Source organism: Capra hircus, chromosome 3, assembly GCF_001704415.2.
Source record: "Capra hircus breed San Clemente chromosome 3, ASM170441v1, whole genome shotgun sequence".
Lineage (NCBI taxonomy): Eukaryota > Metazoa > Chordata > Mammalia > Artiodactyla > Bovidae > Capra > Capra hircus.
Genome location: NC_030810.1, coordinates 94,521,625 through 94,545,192, shown reverse-complemented (window position 1 = coordinate 94,545,192; position 23,568 = coordinate 94,521,625). Strand labels below are relative to the sequence as shown.

The 23,568-nt window shown below is 45.6% G+C and overlaps 1 protein-coding gene and 1 long non-coding RNA gene across 3 annotated transcripts in view; one reads left to right on the top strand and one right to left on the bottom strand.

Annotated features, from left to right (window-relative positions):
• The window catches only part of VTCN1 (V-set domain containing T cell activation inhibitor 1), a 75,287-nt gene continuing 51,926 nt past the window's right edge, over positions 208-23,568 (top strand). For both annotated transcript variants that reach the window (XM_005677804.3, XM_013962499.2), the window contains exon 1: positions 208-308. In XM_005677804.3, coding sequence (XP_005677861.2) covers positions 277-308 — 32 coding nt within the window. In that variant the 5' untranslated portion in view covers positions 208-276. The remainder of the gene's footprint in view (positions 309-23,568) is intronic.
• LOC108635589 overlaps positions 20,518-23,568 on the bottom strand; it is a 48,243-nt gene continuing 45,192 nt past the window's right edge. Inside the window, exon 3 of the long non-coding RNA XR_001917862.1 lies at positions 20,518-20,812. This is a non-coding gene — a long non-coding RNA (uncharacterized LOC108635589). The remainder of the gene's footprint in view (positions 20,813-23,568) is intronic.

Here is a 23,568-nt window from a genome sequence, read left to right as displayed (position 1 = left end):
CACTCTCTCCCCTGGGCCAAGGCTTGGCAAGGTGGCTCCGCGTGCGCCAGCCCTCCCTGGCTGGGATGGGCAGCCTCTTGCCTGCAGGCACTTCTGCAGAGCAGCGCTGTTTCCTCATACCTGAGCTGTGCACAGCAGCACCGACCACTCCCGGCTGAACCCACTATTTAAGGCCAGCACACCCCAGCTGGCTGTGAGTCACGGCACTAGAAGGGCAGCGGCAGCTCCACTCACCCCAGCACCCAGCGCCCTGCAGGAAGGGCCCCTTCCCCCGCCATGGCTTCCCTGGGGCAGGTCATCTTCTGGAGGTAGTGCTCTCTTCTCTATCTTTACAGGTGCAGGGGACCGGGGTGAGGTCTTGCGGGGCTGCTGAAGACTGCTGGGCCATCCCATAAGTCCCCACTATACCCTTATCTGATCCAGCATTGGGCTGGCATGAGCCTGGCCAGATAAGAGCTTAAGAGAATTGGATTTAGCATCACACCCCGGCCACTCAAAGCCCCCATTCCTGGTCAGATTGGTTTTCTGCCATGGTGGCCGGGCTGGTACCTGACAGCTCTAAACCAAGGAGTGTGGTGCCAGCTGAGACAGTAAGGCTCTTGTGGGGGCGCTAAGTAGCATGGCGTGGGGCTGCTTGATGGGGCGGGAGGGAATCTATGACTGACGATGGCTGGGGTGCAGGGGGACCCTCTATAAGCCCCCAGGATGGAGGAGGTGAGCATGCTTTGACTTTTCTGTGTGTGTGACTTCTCAGTACTGCTGAGTATCTCACACCAACACCCCTCCTCAACTCTGGCTCCAGGGTGGGGTCCCTAGTTTTCCTGGGGGCTCTTTGGACAGGAGACCCCTGCTGCTGCTGCTGAGAAAACAAAACTTTGTGGAAGGCCAAAGTCAGCCCACCCTAGGGCCTGGGATGGGACAGGGGGAGGACATAAAGAAACAGCAGCAAGGGGAGCTTGAGGCCCTGGGAACTGCGGTTGGGCAGGTCCATCAGCAGAGCCAAGAGGATGGAGGAGGGGGATTGACAGAATGAGCCCCACTCCCCGGAGATGAAGGAAGCCCCAGCTCTTAGCTTCTGCTCCTCTCACAGAGCTCCCTTTAGTTGCTTGTTTATCCATCAGGCCGTTGCTTACCTTTCCAGAAGGAAAGGGATGGAAAGTGAAGGAAGTTTTCCTGAAACGGTTGGTGATTGACCTTTGGTCACAATTTGTGATGATGTTTAAGAGGACTGGTGGATGTTGGTCCTAGGGGTTGTTTGTGTCTTTTCCAGTGAAAGGAAAAGCAGAGAGGGAGGAAGGGTTAACCTCAGATTAACCTCAGATGAAGTTTCTGAAAAGACTGAGAGAATGTTACTTCTTAGAGGCAGCCTAGAAAACTCTCTTCCTTAAAACAAAACATCAGCTCCCTCACAGGTGTCCTCCTGAAGCCACCAGCCCTGAGTTAGGGGCTGGGGGCACTCAGGGTGGCCGCATGGCTATTGGGCCGTGTTCCCCTTCCTGTGTCTGCGAGGACACCCTGCTCCCTTCCATTTGGATTTCTTTTGTTACTTCCTAGAGGCAGCCTAGAAAACACTCTTCCTTAAAACAAAACATCAGCTCCCTCACAGGTGTCCTCCTGAAGCCACCAGCCCTGAGTTAGGGGCTGGGGGCACTCAGGGTGGCCGCATGGCTGTTGGGCCGTGTTCCCCTTCCTGTGTCTGCGAGGACACCCTGCTCCCTTCCATTTGGATTTTTCTGCCCAGTGAGGATGTCCCAAGAAGCACCTACGTCAGAGGACCTAGCGTTTTGCCAGCACCTTCTTTCTCTGTACCCTGGGCAAGGTGCCTCACAGTGGCCTCCTGTAGTCCTCACCACAGACTGTGAGGGTTCATGATCACCTCAGAGGGGTTAAGTCACGTTCTCAAGGCCACACAGCCTGAAGGGGCAGGGCAGCGTTGGAATCCACCCTACCCAACTCCGAAACCCAGTTCTGTCCCCAGTGTCACGCTTGACTCCACTCCCTCCCCAGTGCCCCCCTTATCCTCCCCCCACCCCCTCTTCCTTGCTTCCTATGAAACACTCCTCATGCAACAAGTGGGTCTGTTGTTCCCAGGAAGGATGTGTGGGCTTTCTAATAATACATTACAACCAGCCTGACTGGTTTTTCAGGAGGATTAGCAGGAGGTGGGTGTTCAAAATGCAGATCCCACCCTTCAGAGACCCACTGGAATCCACAGAGGCTCCTCTTGTTGACCCCAGCATGCCTTGGGAGTTCTTTGTGCTCTGCGGTTGCAGAAGCAGTGAGGAGCCAGGAGCGGAGCATGGCCAAATCTTTGTGCAAAGAGGCCGCTGGGAAGACGGTCGATGGCAGGCTGGGTGGGGAGCAGGGGTCTGGAGGGCTCTGCCCTAACAAGCCTCATTCTTTGCCATAATTTCCTTAATTCATACTCACACCTTTACTGAGATTGGTGGTATGGGAGAGTTCATGAGAGGATCTGCCATCCTCGGTGGACCCAGTGGATTATTTCCTTAAATAATTACCAGAGAGCTTACTACCTTCAAAACTCCTGCTCAGGATGCAGGGGGATGGAGTGCTGGTGTGCAGGCTCTACTGGGCCTGGCCTCCACGGTACATTTAGAAGCTCTGTGGTCAGAATTCTCTTCTCCCTTTCCCTTCATGGTCGTCAGTGGGAGCAGACCTCACCCAAGGAGCATTTTGTTTCGGCTTTTTTAAAGTAAAGTATAATCCATGTACAATATTACATGTTACAGATGCACAATATGGTGACTCACAATTTTTAAAGATCATATATGAGCTTTCCTGGTAACTCAAATGGTAAAGACTCTGCCCACAGTGTGGGAGATCCCAGTTCAGACTCTGAGTCAGGAAGATTCCCTGGAGAAAAGAATGGCAACCCACTCCAATATTCTTGCCTGGAGAATCCCATGGACAGAGGAGCCTGGCAGGCTACAGTCCATGGGGTTGCAAAGAATCCGACATGACTGAGTGACTTATACACACACACACACTCATACTCAATTTATAGTTACTATAAAATATTGCATATATTCTCTGTGTGGTACAATATACCCTTGAGGTTTATTCATTTTGCACATAATAGTTTGCACCTCTTAGTATCTGACCCTTCTATTTCCCCTCCTCCGTACCCTCTCCCTATTGGTAACCACTAGTTTGTTCTCTAGATCTGTGAGTCTGACTCTTCGTTTTATTCACTAGTTCATTGTATTTTTTAGATTCCACACATAAGTGGTATTATACAGTATTTGTTTTTCTCTGTCTGACTTATTGCACTTGGCATAATGTCCAGTAAGTCTGCCCTTGTTCCTGCATATGGCAAAAGTGCCATTCTTTCTCATTGCTGAGTAGTGTTCCACTGTATCTCAACACCACCTCTTCTTTATCCGTTCATCTATAGATGGACATCTCGGTTGTTTCCATGTCTTGGCTATTGTGAATAATGCTGCTATGAACACAGGGGTGCATGTATCTTTTTGAATTACAGTTTTGTCCAGATACGCCCAGGAGTGGGATTGCTCGATCATACAGCTACTTTATTTTCAGTTTCTTGAGGAACCTCCATACTGTTTCCCACGGTGATTTCACCAGTTTGCATTTCCACCAACAATGTAGGAGGGTTCCCTTTTCTCCATGTCCTCTCTAGCACTTGTTATGTGTAGACTTACTAAAAATGGCCATTCTGACCAGTGTGAAGTGGTACCTCATTGTAGTTTTGATTTGCATTTCTCATAATTAGTGATGTTGATCATCTTTTTATGTGCCTATTGGCCATCTGTATATCTTCTTTGGAGAAATGTCTGTTTAGTTCCACCTATTCTTCAATTGGGTTGTCTGTTTTTCTGATGTTGAATTGTATGAGCTGTTTATATACATTAGATAGTAATCCCTTACCCATCATATCATTTGCAAATATTTTCTCCAGTTCAGTAGACTGTCTTTTAATTTTGCCGATGGTTTCCTTTGCTATGCAAAAGCTTTTAAATTTATTTAGGTCCCATTTGTTTACTTTTGCTTTTATTTCCTTTGCTTTAGGACGCAGATCTAAAAAAATATTGCTGTAATGTATTTCAAAAGCTGTTCTGCCTATATTTTCCTCTAGAAGTTGTATAGTATTTGGTCTTACATTTAGGTCTTTTAATTCATTTTAAGTTTATTTTTGTGTATGGTATTAGAGAATGTTCTAATTTCATTCTTTGACATGTAGCTTGTCCAGGTTTTCCAGCACCACTTATTGAAGAGATTGTCTTTTCTCCATTGTATATTCTTGGCTCTTTGTTGCAAATTAATTGACCTTAAGTTCAACCCATGGCAGAGAAGGCAATGGCACCCCACTCCAGTACTCTTGCCTGGAAAATCCCATGGACAGAGGAGCCTGGTGGGCTGCAGTCCATGGGGTCGCACAGAGTCGGACACGACTGAAGCGACTTAGCAGCAGCAGCAGCAGCAACCCATGGAGGGTCTTCCCTGGTGGCTCAACAGTAAAGAGTCTGCCTACAATGCAGGAGACATGTAGGAGTTCAGGTTTGACCCCTGGGCCAGGAAGATCCCCTGGAGTAGGAAATGTTAACCTGCTCCAGTATTTTTGCTTGGAAAATTCCATGGACAGAGGAGCCTGGTGTGCTACAGTCCAAGGGGTCACAAAGAGTCAGACACGATTGAGCATGCATACACTCCCCTTAGGAATCCATGGATGGAGAAGTAGTGATCCCTTCTCTAAAGGGTTTACATTCAGTTGACAGTATTATGAGAGCACCTACTATGTGCCAAGCACTGCATGAGGCACTAGGTCAAGGGCAGTTAAAACACTGAAAAGATTTTAGGTTAATGGGAAAGAAAGACTCCCAACCAGACAATTACAACCTTCTGTTGATCAGCCATGAGACAATAGAGCAGAATGAAACTGGAGCACTTCCCTAACTTAAGAATTTGGAGACGGTTTCCTGAGCCGGGTGATGGCTGGGCTAAGTGTTGAGGATTGATTAGCATGATCCAGGTGGAGAAGGATGGGAAGGGCTCCTCTAGGCAGAGGGGATAGAGCCAGACAGGATAGGATAGGATGATAGACTAAAGCTCATGAAGCGGTGTGCTATAGTAGCTTATAGCGGAAAGCTATAAGCTACTCTGTATCATCAACAGAGCCTGAAGTGTGAGGCAGGGAGTGCTGAGACGAGGATGGAGAGGCTGAGTCAGGTCACGCTGGGCCTTCATCTAGCAGACTCAGCTGGGGATCTGGTGTGGGTGATGAGGAGCCATCATAGGTCTCTAGCAGGGGAAACTGGGTGTTTTTCATCTTAGGCAGTTTATTCCAGAAGCAGCGTAGAGGATGAATATGAGGACAGATTGGTAGGGAAATAAGTAAGGAAGATAAGGACCTGAAATTGAGAATGGTAACTGAGGTCCAGAGAAAGGAAACCTAGTCAAGATACATTTAGGACTTCAAATTGGTGGTATTTGGTAAATGAATGGAGGATGGTACAGAATAGGAATGGATGAGAAGGTTGGAGCCTGGAATGACCACCCCCGTGTTCCTGGATTAGGTACAGTGAAGTGGGAAACAGAGACAAGAGATGAGAATTAGTTAACTTTGGCACGTGTAGAGTTTAAGGTTCCCCTGCGAACCTTAGGTGGTGATGCTCAGTGGACAGCGGAAGCCTTGAAGCTGAAATTGGGAGAAGCCAGGACAGGAGATGTCAGTGTGAGATTCAAAAGTGGGAGGCAGGGAGTAGTCACCTGGAATGTCTTCTAAAGAGAGCCCGTAGAAGGATAGGAGCCAGGGGCTGGGCATGGGAAGCTGAAGAACACCCATGTTTAAGGGAGGGCAGAGGAAGGTGAGTCAGAAAGATCTGGGAGCAAATGGTGGGAGAGGCAGGATAAAGACCAGGACTGAGGGTCTCGTGGATGTCAACAGAGCAGTTTCATGGAGCACCCAGGGCTGGTGGGGGTGTCACACAGGCCTGGTGCTGGTCGGAAGATCCAATCCAGACAAGAATATGGTCTAAGTAGCTTTTAGCAGAACTCATGTGGCTTTGCAAAGAAAATGAGGAGGACACACTGTCAAGTAGCTCCTGAGTCCAACTGAGACCAGAAAGAGGCAAGGATCCTTTGAGTCTATTTTTGTGGGTGCATTGAGCATGAGCAGTGAACGGAGAAGATCAAACAGCTCTAGCATCTGATTGCTCCCCTTCCAGAAAGCAGAGACGCAAGCTGAAGTCCAAGTGAGGCCCAGTTAGCATGGATTTCAAATTGCCCCTCTGCTTTCCTTCTTCCCTCCTCTCCCCCATCCTTTCCTTCTCTTCTTCCTCCCGCCCTCTCTTCCTTCCTTCCTTCTCCCTGGAACCGTCATCTATCCCATTCTGTCTCTTCTATCTGAAGGGAGTTCTTTGAAGCATCTAAGATTGGGGAAAATCACCAGCCTCAATGGGGTTGATGAAGACAAGTCAAAGGAAGGAGGACATGTCAGACATGTCTTTCTCCCAGAGGAAGGTGGACAAAACCGAGAATGAGGGAGGCTAGAACAAGGAGGCTCAGGGAACTTCGTTCCAAAAGCTTGGTTCCCCATTCCCCACAAGTTTTCAAGCTGGTGGCTGGCTCAGACATACCAGACTTTGATGGCCAGACAAAGTAGTGCTTGGCAACATAACAAGTTTGCCTACTGAGAAAATCTTACCAAGGCCTGGACTGGGGAGGATCTCATCACAGGCCATGATGACACTTGAGACCCATCAAGATATGAAAAGAGGGGCCCAAGTTTCAGACCCTCTGAGCCTAAAAAACCTGAGGCTTCAGGGCTCCGAGGGCCCATCCTCTTGAGCCAAATAGAGAGCTGGAAAAAGAGATGAACGGCACACTGAGGATTTAAACAGGAGGTGCCTGTGTTCCCCCCACATCAGATGTAGATTTTCTCCCCATCTCCACCTGCAACCAGGCTCCCCCTTTCTTTCAGCATTCAGCTCAATGCCACAGCCACTGTGAAGCCTTCCTGGACTTTCTTGTTGCTGTTCAGTCACTCAGTCGCGTCCAACTCTTTACAACCCCATGGACTGTAGCACGCCAGGCTTCCTGTCCTTCACCATCTTCCAGAGTTTGCTTTCCCAGGCCTTTCTAGTTGCAATGAATTGCTCCTTATATGTTCGTGGTCGGCCATGTTGATAAATGTCTGTTCCTGTGCCCATTTCCTTCCCTCTGTGGGGCTGGCTTCTCAAAGGCCTGGCCTTTGTCTTGTCTCTTGTTGTAGGGAGGCACTGTAGCGCCATGGCTACCCCTCTAGGCTCTGGAATCACACTGCCTGAGTTCAAATCTGTGTGCCACCTTGAGTTCTGTGGGCCTCAATTTACCTACCTATGAAATGGGCTGATAATAGACCTAACTCCTAGAGTTGTGTGAATGACATGTGACAGTTCTGTGCCTGCCCATCCTGAGAGCTATTGCTAGAGTCTTTATCTGCAAATCCCTCTACAGTGCTGATACATGGCTATGACATATGCATTCTAGCATACTTTGGATAAGTTGCTACTGGGGTTTCTTAAAGACAGGTCACTCTAGCAACACTCTGGGAATATTCAGCTTCTTGTTTGGAAAAAAAAAAGTCCACCCTACTTCTGTTATCTGTGAGTCTGAGACAACTCTTATGCAAACCTGAGGATGGCCAGGGTTTAGAATAACTGTCTGGCTCTGCCAGTATTAAGTATTAAGGTAGCTGAGGTGAGTCTGGAAGGTCCTTGTGTGTACAGGTTCAGTGTCTAAGCCTTCCCATGAGGCACTGCTCAGGGATTGAGCCACAGCCTTCACTGGGCCACTGGAGCTCCAGAGCTATGACCAAGCACCAGATAATGGTTAATTAACTAAACCACCCCATACTCCTAATTATCTCCGTTTCAAAGATGCAAATGTTGAATTAAGATGAGTGCACAATGTGCCCCTGGTCAGCCAATGGCAGAACCAACAAGTTCCTACCTGGACCTCTATACTGACTTTGATTAGAAAATTATCTTTGTAATCAGTTCTGCCTCATCTCCTGCCACTAGAAGCAGAACTCAGCTCATCACCCGCAAAACTCCTCAGAGACCAGAGACCACCAGGGCGCTAGGGTTCTCAACCAGCCGAGGAGGGTGCTGGGCCCAGAATAGCCTGGGGCCTGTGGTTTATCAGCCTGGGGTCTGTGTTCTTCCAGGTGGCTACTCTAGATGAGCGAGTGCAGGAGTAAGAAATGGTTGAAACTCGGTAAAAATTAGATCCTTTCAGAGGCTGAAAATTTAGAAAGTCAGTACACCCCCTCATTTTATTGCTGGGATAACAAAAATAAACTGGCAACTTGCCTTAAGGTTGTGCAGTTAAAAATGGGTAGAATGATGCTCTTTCAGTGATTCTGTGTTGCCCCATGACCCTAGCTAAAAACTTAGATCCCAACTGACCACAATCTACCCAAACATCAAGGATCTAAGAGACCAAAGTTTCACCCGTAATTACCTTTGACGTAGGAAGAAGTGGAAATAATGTTGGTGCTAGAGTTAGCCTCACCTGTGTTCATATTCCAGCTTTCCTCTAGGTGAGTGACCCCAAGTAAGTTACTTAACCTCTCTGTGTCTTCATTCCCTCAGAATATTGGAGTTAATAATCGTATCAACCTCAGTTGTTGTGAAGACTAAATGAGTTAATACATAAAAAGAGTTCAGAGCAGCACCTTGCTCATAGTTAGTAGACAGTGCTGTACATGTTAGACACCCTTATTCAATGATCCCCTCTTACTATTTTTACAGAATGACAAAGTGACTCAGAGGGAGGCAGAGAAATAACCAGTCCTAAAGTAGCAGCTTGGCCTAAGGGTCCTCTGTGTCCAGATTCTTCTGGGATTTCAGTGGACTTGAGACACCGTCTTCTCTATCCTTGCTCCTTGAGATTCGGGAAAGCGCTCGGCTGCCGGGGTTGGGCACTCTGGCTCCACAGTCAGTGTGCTATCTTGGCAGGGGCGGGCTGCTGCAGGTAAGAAAGCCAGATCATATTTCTCTTTAGGCTGGCTTTCCACAGTCCCCAGCCCTCTGCCTGGAGTGTTTCAGATTTACTATCACATCACTTTCAAATGTATTCCTGCCACTCCCTGCACAGCAGTAATGGGAGCAAGGGCCGGCAGTTTCCTCTCTTTCTCCGCAGATTTAGAATGAGAAATTCCATAGAAGAAAAAGCATGAAAGATTGGAGAAACAGAGCATCCATAAAGTGCCGGGGCATTGAATTGTCTCTTTTTGGTTCCTGTCTTGGCTCTTCATCTCGTTCTCCTCGCTCCTCACCTCCCAAAAGGCCATCTCATACCTCTCTCCTCCCCTCAGGCCTCCTGCAAGCCTCCTCCACCCGGCCCTCTGTCCCCAGTCTCAGATGATGATCTTGCTTTATCGTTTACCAGGAAAATGGGGCCCGTCAGACTTCTGACTCCTCCACCTTTTCTCTTCTCCAGCTGCCTGCCACACTCATCCGCACCCTTTCTCTCTTCCTCCCCTGCTGGTACCAGAGGATGAGCCCCGCTCCAGGCAAAGGGCGAGGCTGCTGCTGCCTGGGTCTGTCTCCTCTGTCCTCGTCTAGCCAGCGCCCTCACTTCTCCTCTGCTCCTGCAGCACCCATGTCAGCATGCCGCCCGCACATCAGTGTTTCTAGCTTAAAAGAAGAGTCCTGAGAGTCAGCCCTATAACCTTTCCAGCTCCCATCCCCTCTCTTTTCCCTTCACAGAAAACTTGTTGAAAGATGCTCAAAGTTAGTGATCTTATGATTTGCAGGTGTTATAGAGGCAGCGTCAGGGGGCGGCTCCCAGACTGGACCCTGGCCCGGGAGGCTGGGATGCAATCCCAGCTCCCCCACTTTCCAGCTGTGTGGCCCTGGGAAGGTTCTCTATCCTTTATGGGCATGAGGTGCTCACTTGTAAAATGGGCATGACGTTAGAATCTACACTGTAAGATGGTGAGAAATTTCCGAGTTGATGCCTGTAAAGCACTTGGCAGAGAGTGTAAACCATGGGTTCTACTACTGTTCTCTCCTCAACTTACTCCACTGGGGTTTTGTGCCCACTGTGCTGAGACATTGCTACCGTCAATGTCTCTAGTGACCTCCACATTGCCAAATCTAATGTCAGCTTCTCTGATCTGATCTTGTCTTCACATCAGTATTCAACACACAATGTCTCATGACCTCCTTCTTGAAATACTTTGTTCTGTGCTTTCCACGACGCTACCCTCTCCCTCTCCCTCTCCCCCAGAGACACTGGTCCCACCTCCTAGGGTTGTCCTCTGCCTCTCTATGCCTGGCCTGGTGGTAGCTGCTCTCCTCTGCTGCCCACACAACTCAAAACCACCACACTCTGCCTCCAGGGAACCCACCTCTGGAATGAGGAGAAAGCCTTTCACTCATTTTATGCATTTTATGATTGACTGTACTCTTTGCCAAAAAGCCTTGGGGTTCAGGAACAGAATATAAAATTGTGGGGACAATTACCCTTTAGAACAGGGTCAGGATAGGTTAAGCTGTGTACTACCAAGTGCCCTGTGGGAGGGAGCTTTCAGACCCCAGAGGAGCCTGGACTGGAAGCCTTGAAGCCTGGGGTTAGGTTTCCAGACAGGTCCTGGTGGGAAGCCCCACGGCAGGATAGATGTGAAAGAGGAATTATTTCAGTCAAGAAGTTGACCTGTCCAAGGAAGCAGCATCCTATCCTCTTCCTCTGTCTCCACTCTTTTTGATGAGGATCCAAGTCTTGGTGACTCTCTTCACAGCTAAGAGAGAAGTCAGTTGATGGGAAAGCTGTGATGTTACCCTGATGGCTGTAGGTCAGGGGGTCTTTGTCCAAAGACCTTAACATATGGTCATGGCAACTCAGCAAGAGCTATCCAAGTCTGAAGCCCCTGCCACAGCCACCTTTGATGTGGCCCCGCTCTGTGGACACTCCCCTGTGGAGGGGCTCTGCCTCCTGGCAATTACTCATACCATATCCTCCAGGATGGCATCCAGGGGGTGCTGGGGGTGGGCTTGCATATGGCTTCTTGCCTAGAGTCGGAGTGGGATGGGGAGAGGAAGCAGGACTTCCGAATGTCCCTTACTTAGAAGTGTTCCCTGCCAAGCCCTGGGGATGCCCCAAAAGTCTCTCCCACAGGCCTGAAGACCTGAACAGAGGAGCTCCTTGGCACCGACAACTGCTTGTGTGCGTGCTCAGTCCCTCAGCTGTGTCTGACTCTTTGTGACCCTATGGGCTATACATAGCCTGCCAGGCTCCTCTGTCCATGGGATTTATCAGGCAAGAATACTAGAGCGCGTTACCCATTTCCTTCTCCAGAGGCTTTTCCTGATCCAGGGATCGAACCCATGTCTCCTGCAGCACAGGTAAATTCTTTACCACTTAGCTGTGGGGAAAGCTCTCAGCAACAACCTTACCCTCTCACCAACAAGTAGCTGAGGGGGTGTTAGGGCAGCATCCTAAGCAAGACTAGAAAGACATTGTCCCATGGACACAGCTCAAGAATGAGAGCTAGGTTCTCAGTCCACAAAATCCATGCACTCCATGCTGTAGCAATAACTGTGTGCTTACGTTAGGAATGTTTTCAGCTGTTTTCCTTTCTCACTATAAATGTACCATATTTCTGAAACCTGGAGATTCAACAGGGTTTTGAGGCCCTGCTGAGAAAGCTCATCATCATTTATAAAGAGTGTTGCTAATAGGATCCTGTCAAAAACAATTTAAATGCAGATGGTAGAAAATAGCCATTGGGTATTAGAATGCTTGTAGACTTGGGGATCTGTGTGGGCGGGCTGATTCCTGGTCTGGATGTGGAGGCAGAAGGGCTGCTAAGGTGAGTGATGGAGCCAGTGGGACATGACTGACTACAGTTCTGGCTGGAAGGTCCTCTCCTTGATACCACCTTCCCATCTGGAAAGAATGGAGAGGGGGTGTGTTGGGACTTTCTCAGAAGACATTCTGGTGTTGACTCAAAGCCTAAGGAGTAACTGGTATAATTTTTGTTTGGGTTGGTTTTTTTTTTTTTCTTCTGTGAAACAGTAGAATAATATTGAGGAATTATTTTAAAAAAGGAAACAAAAGATCATCCATAGTCCTATCACTATAAATGACTATTTTCTTTTTTCGTTCTTGCCCTTTGTAAGCCCAACAGTAAATCATTTTTACATAGTAATACAGTGTGTACCCTTTCATATTCTACTTCTTCCATTGAGCCTTTATGTATTAAAGCTAAATGTTTTAAAGCACTTTTACAGGTAAAAAAAAAAAAATATCCTTACACCTTAATACAGCAGCGGTTGTGACTCTATACAGTAATGGGCATTTCTGCATGTTTATTGGGTTGGAAAGTGCCATCTGGGCCACCTTCCCAGAAACTTAACCCCAAGGCCTGACAGGATTCCCACATCTGCTTGCTTCCCATTCTGTTCAATCCATTATCCTGTTACACGTGAGCATATTGGGGTCCAAGCAACATGCACCATTCAAGCACCTAACACTCTCTATATTAAGTACTTAAAACAGTGGCTCCCAAAGGGAGTTCTGAGGACAATGATATGGCAGAAATTTCCCCACAAGAGTTCTGTAGTCAAACAAGATCGGAAGTGCTGAATACTCTTAGGTTGGGCTACATGCAAATTGCCAGTGTTCAGTTGTTCTTGACCTCTGAAAGAGGGATTTCAAATAGTTCAGCCTAATACACACACACACCCATACTCCTCTGGGACACTCACCATGCATATTAGCATATTAAGAGCTTTAGCGGGATCTCCCCGGTGGTCCAGTGGTTACGACTCCCTTCTTCCACTGCAGGAGGCCCAGGTGCCTGCCATGCTGCCCAAAAAATAAAAACGCAAGTAACAACCAACAATAAGAGCTTTTGAAAAGTCCTATGAAGAAATCTATTTGATTGTGATTGACTTAACATAATCCTTTTAAAAATAATTCTTATTAATATACACCAGGACATGCTTTGGGAAACTAGGGCCTGGAGTAATTGCAAAAGAATACAAACATGTACATGAATGAGGAAGCCCAGGGCAGCAGGGAGGGCTGAGCAAAGAAACGCTCAGGGGGGAAAGAGCAGGTGGGCATCTTCCTTCCTGGGACCGCCCACCCATCTTTGAGACCCCAAATCATCACATTTTCAGCCCTCCTCCTTCTACAGTGATTCTTCCTGAGTGACCTCTACTTTTTTCTCCCTCATAAACATGTAGGGAGGATTCATGAAGTGACAGCAACGGCTCACCCCATATTCTTCAGATGACAGATACTAAATAAACACGGGTATTATTTTGACAGCTCTCTCATTATAATAATTAGTTCATCTTTTTAGGATGTTATTATCATCCCAGTTCATAAGTGATCATTTAATTTGCTTACAACTAGGAGGTAAGTTAAGCTGATCTGTCTGCAGGAAGGAGGCTCTGACCTGGCTACGGTCCCCGGGGGGTAGTGCCTCACATGTGCTCTATAAAGAACGTGGGCATGTGGCCAGCTCTGACTATCTTGTTCTCCAGGCACCAGAGCCAAATGTCCAAGACAGAGACTGGAATTGTTGGCTGGGGTAGATCCAAGTGGCAGACGATGGCTTAGCCAGGACTTAGTCCTCAGGGTCTCTAATCCCTATATGCCCCCCACTGTCCCACTGTCTGGAATTCTTCCCAGGAGAGAGCCTCTAATAGACCTGTCCATCATTCACACACTACCACTGGACATCAGTGTGACTGACTTGGGGAGCGATGGCATTTTGGTCCCTCTGGTCATCTAGCAGAATGTTAGGTGTGGATAGGAATTATCTGATACTCCAGGGACGCAGAAGGTGAGAGTTGAAAGGTAGGGTGTCACTTCCCTGTGAGAGCCTGCAGTTTATTTAAAGTTCTTAATTGTAGCACAGAGATTTATTTTTTTAATATTTATTTATTGGTCTGTGCTGGGTCTTAGTGGCAGCACATGGGATCTTTGATCATCACTGTAGCATGTGAGATCATTTGGGACCTAGTTCCCTGACCAGGGACTGAACCTGGGCCCCCTGCGTTGCGAGCAAGGAATCTTAGCCACTGGACCACCAAGGAAGTCCCCATGGTGGCATTAAAAGACATTAAGTGGGACCCTAAGAGTTTCGTACCCTACAGTGGAAGGCACTGCCCAGAGGGAGCATACTTGCAGAGGAAATTATTGGCCTCTCAAGGGCACTGCCACAGACATGCAATTACCAAGAAAGGATAGAACAAGGTTATTTGATTTCTCATGATGTGAGTGAAAGCAAAGCCTTTAACTTCAGCTGACTGAAACAGCAAACACAGATAAGCTTTGAATGGGCCACTCCATCTTTCAGATCCTCACGTCTCATTTGTCATCTATCTGTCAAAGTCAAATAATCTTTATAATGTCTGCTGTGAGAGCTCTGAGAGCAGAGGAAAACGGAAGGGGTGGAGTGTTGCTGTTTTTCTTCAGCTGTACGGTAGATGGGAAAAGATGGATTTAGAACAAGTGGAGCCTGACTTGACCTTCTTTTCCAAATTTATCCTGTGTGGTCCTGTGCCAGTCATTTCATTTTTATTAAGGACAATAAATGGGCCTCCCAGAATCACCTTGAGCATCAAAGGTGATAAGGTACAAAAGATGGTCATCACAGCGACACGGAAGGCAACACATAGCTCTCTTGCATTACCTGACACGTCTACGTCTTTCATCGAGAAACTGCCTTGCTCATTGGAGGAAGATAACCTTTTTAAAAAAACCAAGACCCATACACCTTTTTAAAATTTTTATTTACTTATGTTTCGGTTGTGCTGTGTGTTTGTTGCCCCATGGGCTTGTCTCTGGCTGTGGCAAGCAGGGGCTGCTCTCTAGCTGTGGGCTTCTCATTGCAGCAGCCCCTCTTACCGAGGAGCACAGGCTCTAGGGCCCGCGGGCTTCAGCCTGGCAGCTCCAGGACTCTAGAGCACAGGCTCCATAGCTGTGGCACTTGGGCTTAGTTGCTCCTCGGCATGTGAGGTCTTCTCAGACCAGGGGTCAAACCCATGTTTTCTGCATTAGCAGGCAGATTCTTTACCGCTGAGGCACCAGGGAAGCCCCCACATACCCTTTAAAACAGGCAGAAATGTGAAAAGGCAATGGTCCTTTATTTCCCACTGCTCATTTCCTCTTTGGGTTCAGCTTCCAGAGAGTCTGTCTATGTCAGGGAGATAGCCTGACAATTTGGATCTCTCAGCCAAGGAGTTATGTCAACTGTGGAATTTTTTTATAGATCATCTACCTTGTAGCTGGCACCATAGATCCTAGAGCTACAGTAATGTATAAAATAGAGGACTTACCATCATTAGAAGATAGAATGGGGGAGACGGGTAGACAAACAGAGTACTGTATGCTCAGCGCCACCACAGGCCAGCTGCAGAGGCTTGAAAATCAACTTCCAGTCCAGTCGTGGTAATGGTGATTGTAGGGGGCTGTTCCAGAGATTTTTCTGGAGAAGGTGGTTTCTAATCTGAGTGGGAGTTAGCCAAGCAAGAGAAGTGGTGAGAGCATCCAGGCAAAGGCAAGACCTATGAGGTGGAGTGGGAAGAGGAAGAGGAAGGGAGAGTGGTAGCTGGAGAGATGAGCGTGAGCCACATTTAGTCTTCTCAACAACTGAATAAGGTGGGTTTTTGTCTTCCCACCCTGCACCTGAGTAAACCAAGGCTGAGAGTGATGTGAGAAAGTGTATGGGGATGTTTGGGAGAATGATTCTGAGATAGGCAAAACCAGAAGATGAAATCAAATCATTTTTTGAGAATGATTTTCAAATGGCAAGGAGAGATGGTGAGGTCAGGAACTTACGGATTAATGACTGGACTCTGCTGGCCCCATGGTGCGGCCCTTACTGATGCTTTTCTCCCAGGGATCATCACTTTCACTGCTGATACATGATCACAACTAATACAATACAAGCAAAGGGAATAAAATGTAGAGTCTAGATCTATCTGCCTCCAAAGTTTGTGCCCTTTTCTAGTCTGGAAAAAATTATTTTATTTTTGATACTAAGATTAAGCGTGTGGAGACAGTCAGGGTGACTAAGATGGTGAAGATCCCCTTAGGTCCAAGATTATGGTAGCTGCAATTTATCAAGAAGCCCAGCTTCCCAGGAGTCTCAGTGACAAACTCCCAAATGCCAGGTTCCACTGCCTTTCTTAGAAAGCCTTTAGAAGTAAAACTCTGAAGTGTTAGCAGAGAGGAATATTGGTATGAGAAAGAAGTGTTTTGATAATACAAAGCTATCAAGATCTTGGCTCTTTTGAAACACTAGAAGGATTTTTCCTCTTAAAAAGATCTTCCACACTACCATGTGTAAAATAGATAGGTAGTGGGTAGCTGCTATACAACAGAGGGACCTCCATGACCATCTAGAAGAGTGAGATGTGGGCGTGGGGTGGGGCGGGGGGCGGGCCAGGGAGGAGAGGGGATATACATACAGCTGATTCTTGATAGTTCTTTGCACTGCAAGGAGATCAACACAGTCAATCCTAAAGGAAATCAGCCTGAATAATGAATATTGGAAGGGCTGATGCTGAAGCTCCAATACTTTGGTCACCTGATGTGACTCACTGGAAAAGATCTTGATGCTGGGAAAGACAGAAGGCAAAATGAGAAGAGGGCAGCAGGGGATGAGATGGTTGGGATGGCATCACCAACTCAATGGACATGAAGTTGAGCAAACTCCAGGAGATAGTGGAGGACAAAGAAGCCTGATGTGCTTCAGTCCATAAAGTTGCAAAGAGCTAGACATGACTTAGCAACTGAATTTTAAGAGTCAAGCTGTTGTATAGTAGATACCAATACAATATTGTAAAGCAATTATACTCCAATTAAGAATAAATTTAAAAAAGAGGTCTCTGGGCTTCCCTGGTGGCTCAGTGGTAAAGAATCTGCCTACCAATGCAGGAGATATTGGTTTGATCCCTGATCTGGGAAGATCCCACATACAGTGGAACAACTAAGCCTGTGTGTCACAACTACGGAGCCTGGGCTCAAGAGCCTGGGAGCTATAACTTCCAAAGCCTGCAAGCCCTAGAGCTTGGTTCTGAAACAAAAGAAGTCACTGCAATGAGAAGCTCGTGCGCCTGAACAAAGTGTAGCCCCCGTCCACCTCAACTAGAGAAAATCCTGCACAGCAACAAAGACCCAGCCCAGCCAAAAATAGATAAATAAATAATAGTAATAAAAGAGGTCTCCTAAAACTTCTGTGTTTAAATTGTAGGAGAAAACTAAAATCTTGAAAATTTTTGAACATCCTCAAAACTTTCAGTCAGTCCAGTCACACGGTTGTGTCCGACTCTTTACAACCCCATGGACTTCAGCATGCCAGGCTTCCCTGTCCATCACCAACTCCCAGAGCCTACTCAAATTCATGGCCTACTCAAAAGCATGTCATGGCTTTTCTTCCAAGGAGCAAGAGTCTTTTAATTTCATGGCTGCAGTCACCATCTGCAGTGATTTTGGAGCCCCCAAAAATAAAGTCTGTCATTGTTTCCATTGTTTCTCCGTCTATTTGCCACAAAGAGATGGGACCAGCTGCCATGATCTTAGTTTTCTGAATGTTGAGTTTTAAGCCAACTTTTTCACTCTCCTCTTTTACTTTCATCAAGAGGCTCTTTCAGTTCAGTTCAGTTCAGTCGCTCAGTCACGTCTGACTCTTTGCAACCCCATGAATCTCAGCATGCCAGACCTCCCTGTCCATCACCAACTCCCAGAGTTCACTCAGACTCACGTCCATCAAGTCCGTGATGCCATCCAGCCATCTAATCCTGTCGCCCCCTTCTCCTGTGCCCCCAATCCCTCCCAGCATCAGTCTTTTCCAGTGAATCCACTCTTTGCATGAGGTGGCCAAAGTGCTGGAGTTTCAGCTTTAGCATCATTCCTTCCAAAGAAATCCCAGGGCTGATCTCCTTCAGAATGGACTGGTTGGATCTCCTTGCAGTCCAAGGGACTCTCAAGAGTCTTCTCCAACACCACAGTTCAAAAGCATCAATTCTTCAGCACTCAGCTTTCTTCACAGTCAAACTCTCACATCCATACATGACTATTGGAAAAACCATAGCCTTGACTAGATGGACCTTTGTTGGCAAAGTAATGTCTCTGCTTTTGAGTATGGTATCTAGGTTGGTCATAACTTTTCTTCCAAGGAGTAAGCGTCTTTTAATTTCATGGCTGCAGTCACCATCTGCAGTGATTTTGGAGCCCCCAAAAATGAAGTCTGACACTGTTTCCACTGTTTAGTTCTTCGCTTTCTGCCATGAGTGGTGTCATCTGCATATCTGAGGATATTGATATTTCTCCTGGCAATCTTGATTCCAGCTTGTGCTTCAAAGAAGCACAAGAAAGCAAGAAAGATCAAAACTTAAAAAAAAAAAGATAAATCTGGCTATTTTCTCCTTTTCTAGGTTGACATTTCTCATAGACAAAGTTCTAGATTAATGAAACGCTCAACTTTTATAGGTTCAGCAAATAAGCATTTTCACTAAGAGTGATCCCAACATACTCCATTTATTCTTATCAACGTGTTATCTGTTTGTAAATGCTAATTACCTGAGGCAGAAAATGTGGGGCCTGTGAGATAATCTGTTTAATACATGTAAGGGATTCTACCCTTAAGGTAAAATTGTAAAGCAGTGAAGTACAGGGTGGTGGCTTTCATCAGCATTTCCCAAAGTTGTCCAAATGTGACGGAAATGCTGTTTACTGGGGCTCCTGGTGCTGTTCACCTGGACCCCCCAAACTGAATCTGGTCTCCATCACCTCATCTTATAAATCACCTATTGAGCTATGAAGAACATGCCTGCTAACTTAAAGGAAGAAAAACCAGTTATGGGTAACTTCTTTTTTTTTTTTTTTTTTATATGGGTAACTTCTAGCATGCATTCACTGGGTTCTGGCTTTTCCTGTGGGAGCTCTATGATAAGTACAAACCATTGATCCTGGAAATTGTTGTAAGTGGACAACTTTGTGGGAGCATCTCGTTGAAAGATGCCTGTTCATACATTGTCTCAAAGAAAGTTCAAACCTAGGGAAAATAGAGCAATGTTTTCTTTTTTAAAATATGTTCTTATTTGTTTTACAAAAGTAATGTGGGGACAGTGGATAGAACTTGGAAAATACAGAAAAGCCCAAAAGAAAAAATATATAAATCTATACCATCCTGAACCTGGAGATAACCACGTTTAACATATCCTTTCAGCCTTTTTTCTCTGTATTTATATTTAATAAATGGTAGCATACAGTATATATTATTTTAGAAGCTACTTTCTACTTACCAATTTTGTGGCCACTTCTCACATAAATAAATATTCTTTTATAATGTGATTCTTTACAACTACATAGCATCACCTCTAGGATGAACCTTAATTTACTCAATCAGCTCCTGATTCTCAGAAATGTAGGTGCTTCCAATTATTTGCCCACAACTATTATGCTAATTTTAACCAACACTATAGTTAATGTCCTTAGAAATGCATCCTGCTGGTTCTTTACTGTAGACTCCTAGAAGCAGAATCACTATGCATACTGAAGCATTATGGTACACCTGGCCAAACTCCTTCTGTCCCTACCCTAAGTGAAGTGAAAGTCCCCCAGTCGTGTCTGACTCTTTGCAGCCCCATGGACTATACGGTCCACGGAATTCCCCAGGCCAGAATAGTGAAGTGGGTAGCCTTTCCCTTCTCCAGCAGATCTTCCCAACCCAGGGATCGAACCCAGGTCTCCCACATTGCAGGTGGATCCTTTACCAGCTGAGCCACAAGGGAAGCCCCATCCCTACCCTAAAGTTTGCTCCAATTCACACTCCTACCAGACAACTAGCCTCCCCAAAATAATAATTTTTACATAAGCCTTTTTCCAGGACCAGAACTAACCCTGCCAACGTTTTGAAGAAGAAAATGGCAAATTTTGTATCTAATGTTTCCACCCTTCCTCATTATTGAGATGTTCTTTCTTATATCTTAGTCTCTTCCTTCTTAATTTACCATCCAAGCCTAGTGTAAAGTAACTAATACACTCATTTACAACCAAGTATCAGTGATTCATGGGGTCGCAAAGAGTCGGACACAACTGAGCAACTGAACTGAACTGAACTGAACTGATCAATGACTAAGGGGCTTGCCTGGTAGCTCAGATGATAAAGAATCTGCATGCAAAGCAGGAGACCTGGGTTCAGTCTCTGGGTTGGGAAGATCCCCTGGAGAAGAGAATGGCTACCCACTCCAGTATTCTTGCCTGGATAATTCCGTGGACAGAGGAGCCTGATGGGCTACAGTCCATGGGGTCACAAAGAGTCGGACATGACTGAGAGACTAACACTTTCACATCAATGACTACTGAGATAAAATATTATGTTATATATTTTAATTAGAAACAAAAACCAAATCAATACATCTCTTATAAGGTTTCACTTCATAGTCAAGCTAAAGATGAGTTACTATGAGGTGGAGAAAGTCCCAGAGGTAGTAAAAGAGAGGCCAGGTTTTCTTTGATGCCCATTTTTGTTTATTGAAGCACAGTTGATTTACAATGTGTTAGTTTCTGGCATACAGCAAAGTGATTCACTCATATATATATTTCAGATTCTTCTCCATTATAGCTTATTGCTGTACTCTTCCTTCTAATGCTGCCCTTTGGCAAGTCTCCCTTTTAGAGGAAAATGAAGCTCACAGCCTCCTTTTTCTCCCCACCACTCCTCAGGAAAATCTTGGTGTTTTCTGCTAAGTCTGCTCACCCAACCACTCGTGATTATGAATTCAGTGGAGTAAGCCATGCAGAGCAGTCCGGATGTGGCCTAAGAGAAAGGGAAGGGCCGAGTGAATTTGCAGCTGAGAGTGGATTTGAGGCTATGAGGAAGAAAAGACAAGCGAGTGGATTTCAGAGGAAATCTGGTGAAATTTTTGAGAAGGGAAAAGTTTGGGGAGCTAATAAGAACAGAAGTTGAGGAAGAGGATTTTTTTGAAGTTTTTTTTCTGTTCAGTTTCCATGTAATGCCTTTGGATACTTTCCTACATGTCCATTGGTTTCAGTTAAACTTTTCTATTGGATTCATAATTCTTTGTAACATTGTCAAAAACCAGACCACAAGATGTTTGGGGTTTATAGAATTTGCAATAGCAATGAGTCTCTAGAGCTTGACTATATGTACGTATAATAAATAAGGGCTGATATCTAAATCTATATTTGTATTTAGAAGGTAATTTTAATTGTTTCCATAAAACCTTCCCCAAAGTGTAATTTAAATAGACATAACCCTGAAATAAAAATATGGGCTGCCATCCATTTGGGCTGCCTCATGGACATGTTTTGATTCATAGAAGAGTATGTGCCAAAATCAGTCAGCTCAGTTTGGCATTTGTCAAATGTCTAGGATGAGTCAGGCACTATGTCTGACACTTAGGGGAATAAATGTGACTGATATATTGATCCAACATGACCAGTGGGTTATAATCAAAGCAAGATTTTATTTTTATCTTCCTCTGACCTTTTAAAGTACATTCAGTAGAGAAATACATGCTGAAACTTCTGAAGCCTCTGATGAAAATGTCCTACTCATCATCTGGCTGATGTCCCCTCAGTCCTTCATTCCCCAAAAGTCTACATCACACATGACTCTGAATGCTCAGGTCTCATCTCCCAGGTAATCCTATTGGTGGGAACTCATTATGGCTCCAGGATATCTGGTCTGTTGGACAAACTCATCTATTCCTTATTTTAGGAAAAGAGTTGTTGTTGTTGTTGTTTAGTCACTAAATTGGGTCCAGCTCTTTTGAGACCCCATGGACTGCAGTGCACCAAGCTCCTCTGTCCATGGAATTTCCCAGACAAGAATACTGGAGTCAGTTGCCATTTCCTTCAAACCCATGGCTCCTACACTGCAGGTGGATTCTTCACCACTGAGTCACCTGGGAAGCCCTGTGAAGGAGTGGCGACCTCCAAATGCATATTCTCTTTCTCTTTCTTTCTCTCTCTCTCATTGACCTGTTCTGCTATACAGGCTGGGCTAAGTCGTTTCAGTCATGTCCAACTCTTTGTGACTCCATGGACTGTAGCTCGCTAAGCCCCTCTGTTCATGGGATTCTCCAGGCAAGAATACTGGAGTGAGTTGCCATGCCCTTCTCCAGGGCATCTTCCCAACCCAGGGATCAAACTCACGTCCCTCGTGTCTTCTGCATTGGCAGGCAGGCTCTTAACCAGTAGCACAGTCTGGGAAGACCCTATGTTCTAGATCACATTAAATTTCTTAAGTATGAGTTTGTCTATAGTCCATGGTGTCCCCACCACATCACAACTTCGTGCTTTGTGTGTTAGGAGGGGGAAGAGTATTAGCTCATAACAGAGGAAAAAGTTTTTTTCTCCTAAGAAATAGCATCACAAATCTTCTCTTTCTACTTTGATTCCTTTTTATAGTCCTTCATCTGATTGAGGTAGCTAAGAATCATGGAACTGGTTGTCAAAATTCTGTTTTTAAACTCTAGAGTGATGTGGTGTCTCAGTTTGGTATGCAGCCTCTATTGTATCTTGAATCTCAGCTGAAGCTTTAAATTTAACATCCTATTATTACACAAAAACAAAAAGGTGCAGTTCCTATTCTTGAGAAATTGAGAGGAGATTAAAGAAGACACAAATGTATAAATAGATCATTCTAATACAATATGAAAAGTGTCAGACAGAGAAATGTACAGGGTTGATAAGGGCAAGGAGACAGCTTCTAATACACATTGCCACTATTGAGGGAGGCCATACACAAAAGAATAAGGAGTCTGTGTAGCTTGCAAGTGAGCTGAAAGAATGTGATATCTTTTTAGGAACTTCAGAACAAATGCTATTGATTTGTCCCCCAGTTACTCAAGTGCCTGGAAAAAATGATTAAATTATGGGTCTGGGGTAATACTGCATAATTGGTTAAAATGGAGAGAAAAGGGATCCTTTTTTAAGGGTTTGAAAGGAAGCCCAGAAATCTTGGCAGACAAATGTGAAAATAGTTATGCTCTCTGAATCTGCCTTGAGGTATTGTGGAAACAGGGCTGGTTCTGGAGCCTGGACTACTCAGATGTGCCTCATGTACCCCTTGGCTCCACGGCATCAGTGACCATACAGAGGGCATCTGGACACGCCCAGCCCCAGGCAGAAGCAGAGAGGGAGCGCGAGGGGCCCATCGCCCACACCTGCCTTCTCACTCTCTGCATTCTGCATGCTACCCAGTTCTTCCTTTGCCTTTGGAATGAATAGCTCATTGCATGTTCCCAGCTCCTAATCCCAGCATAAAAGATGACATTATAAAATTGCTTGGAAAATAGCAGAAAAATCTAGGAATGAATCTGTTCCTCTAATGTTTTTTCTTCTTTCGTTTTTCCTTTTCTGATTTGATGGTTTTCTTTTGTATTATAACATGCTTGAGATCCTTTCTTTTTGTTTTTTTGTGAATCTATTGTATGTTTTTGATTTGTGGTTACCCTGGAGTTCAAGTATGTTGACCCATAACTATAGCTACTTTCTTTAAACTGATAGTCACATAAATCCAAACACATTCTAAAAGGTACACATTTT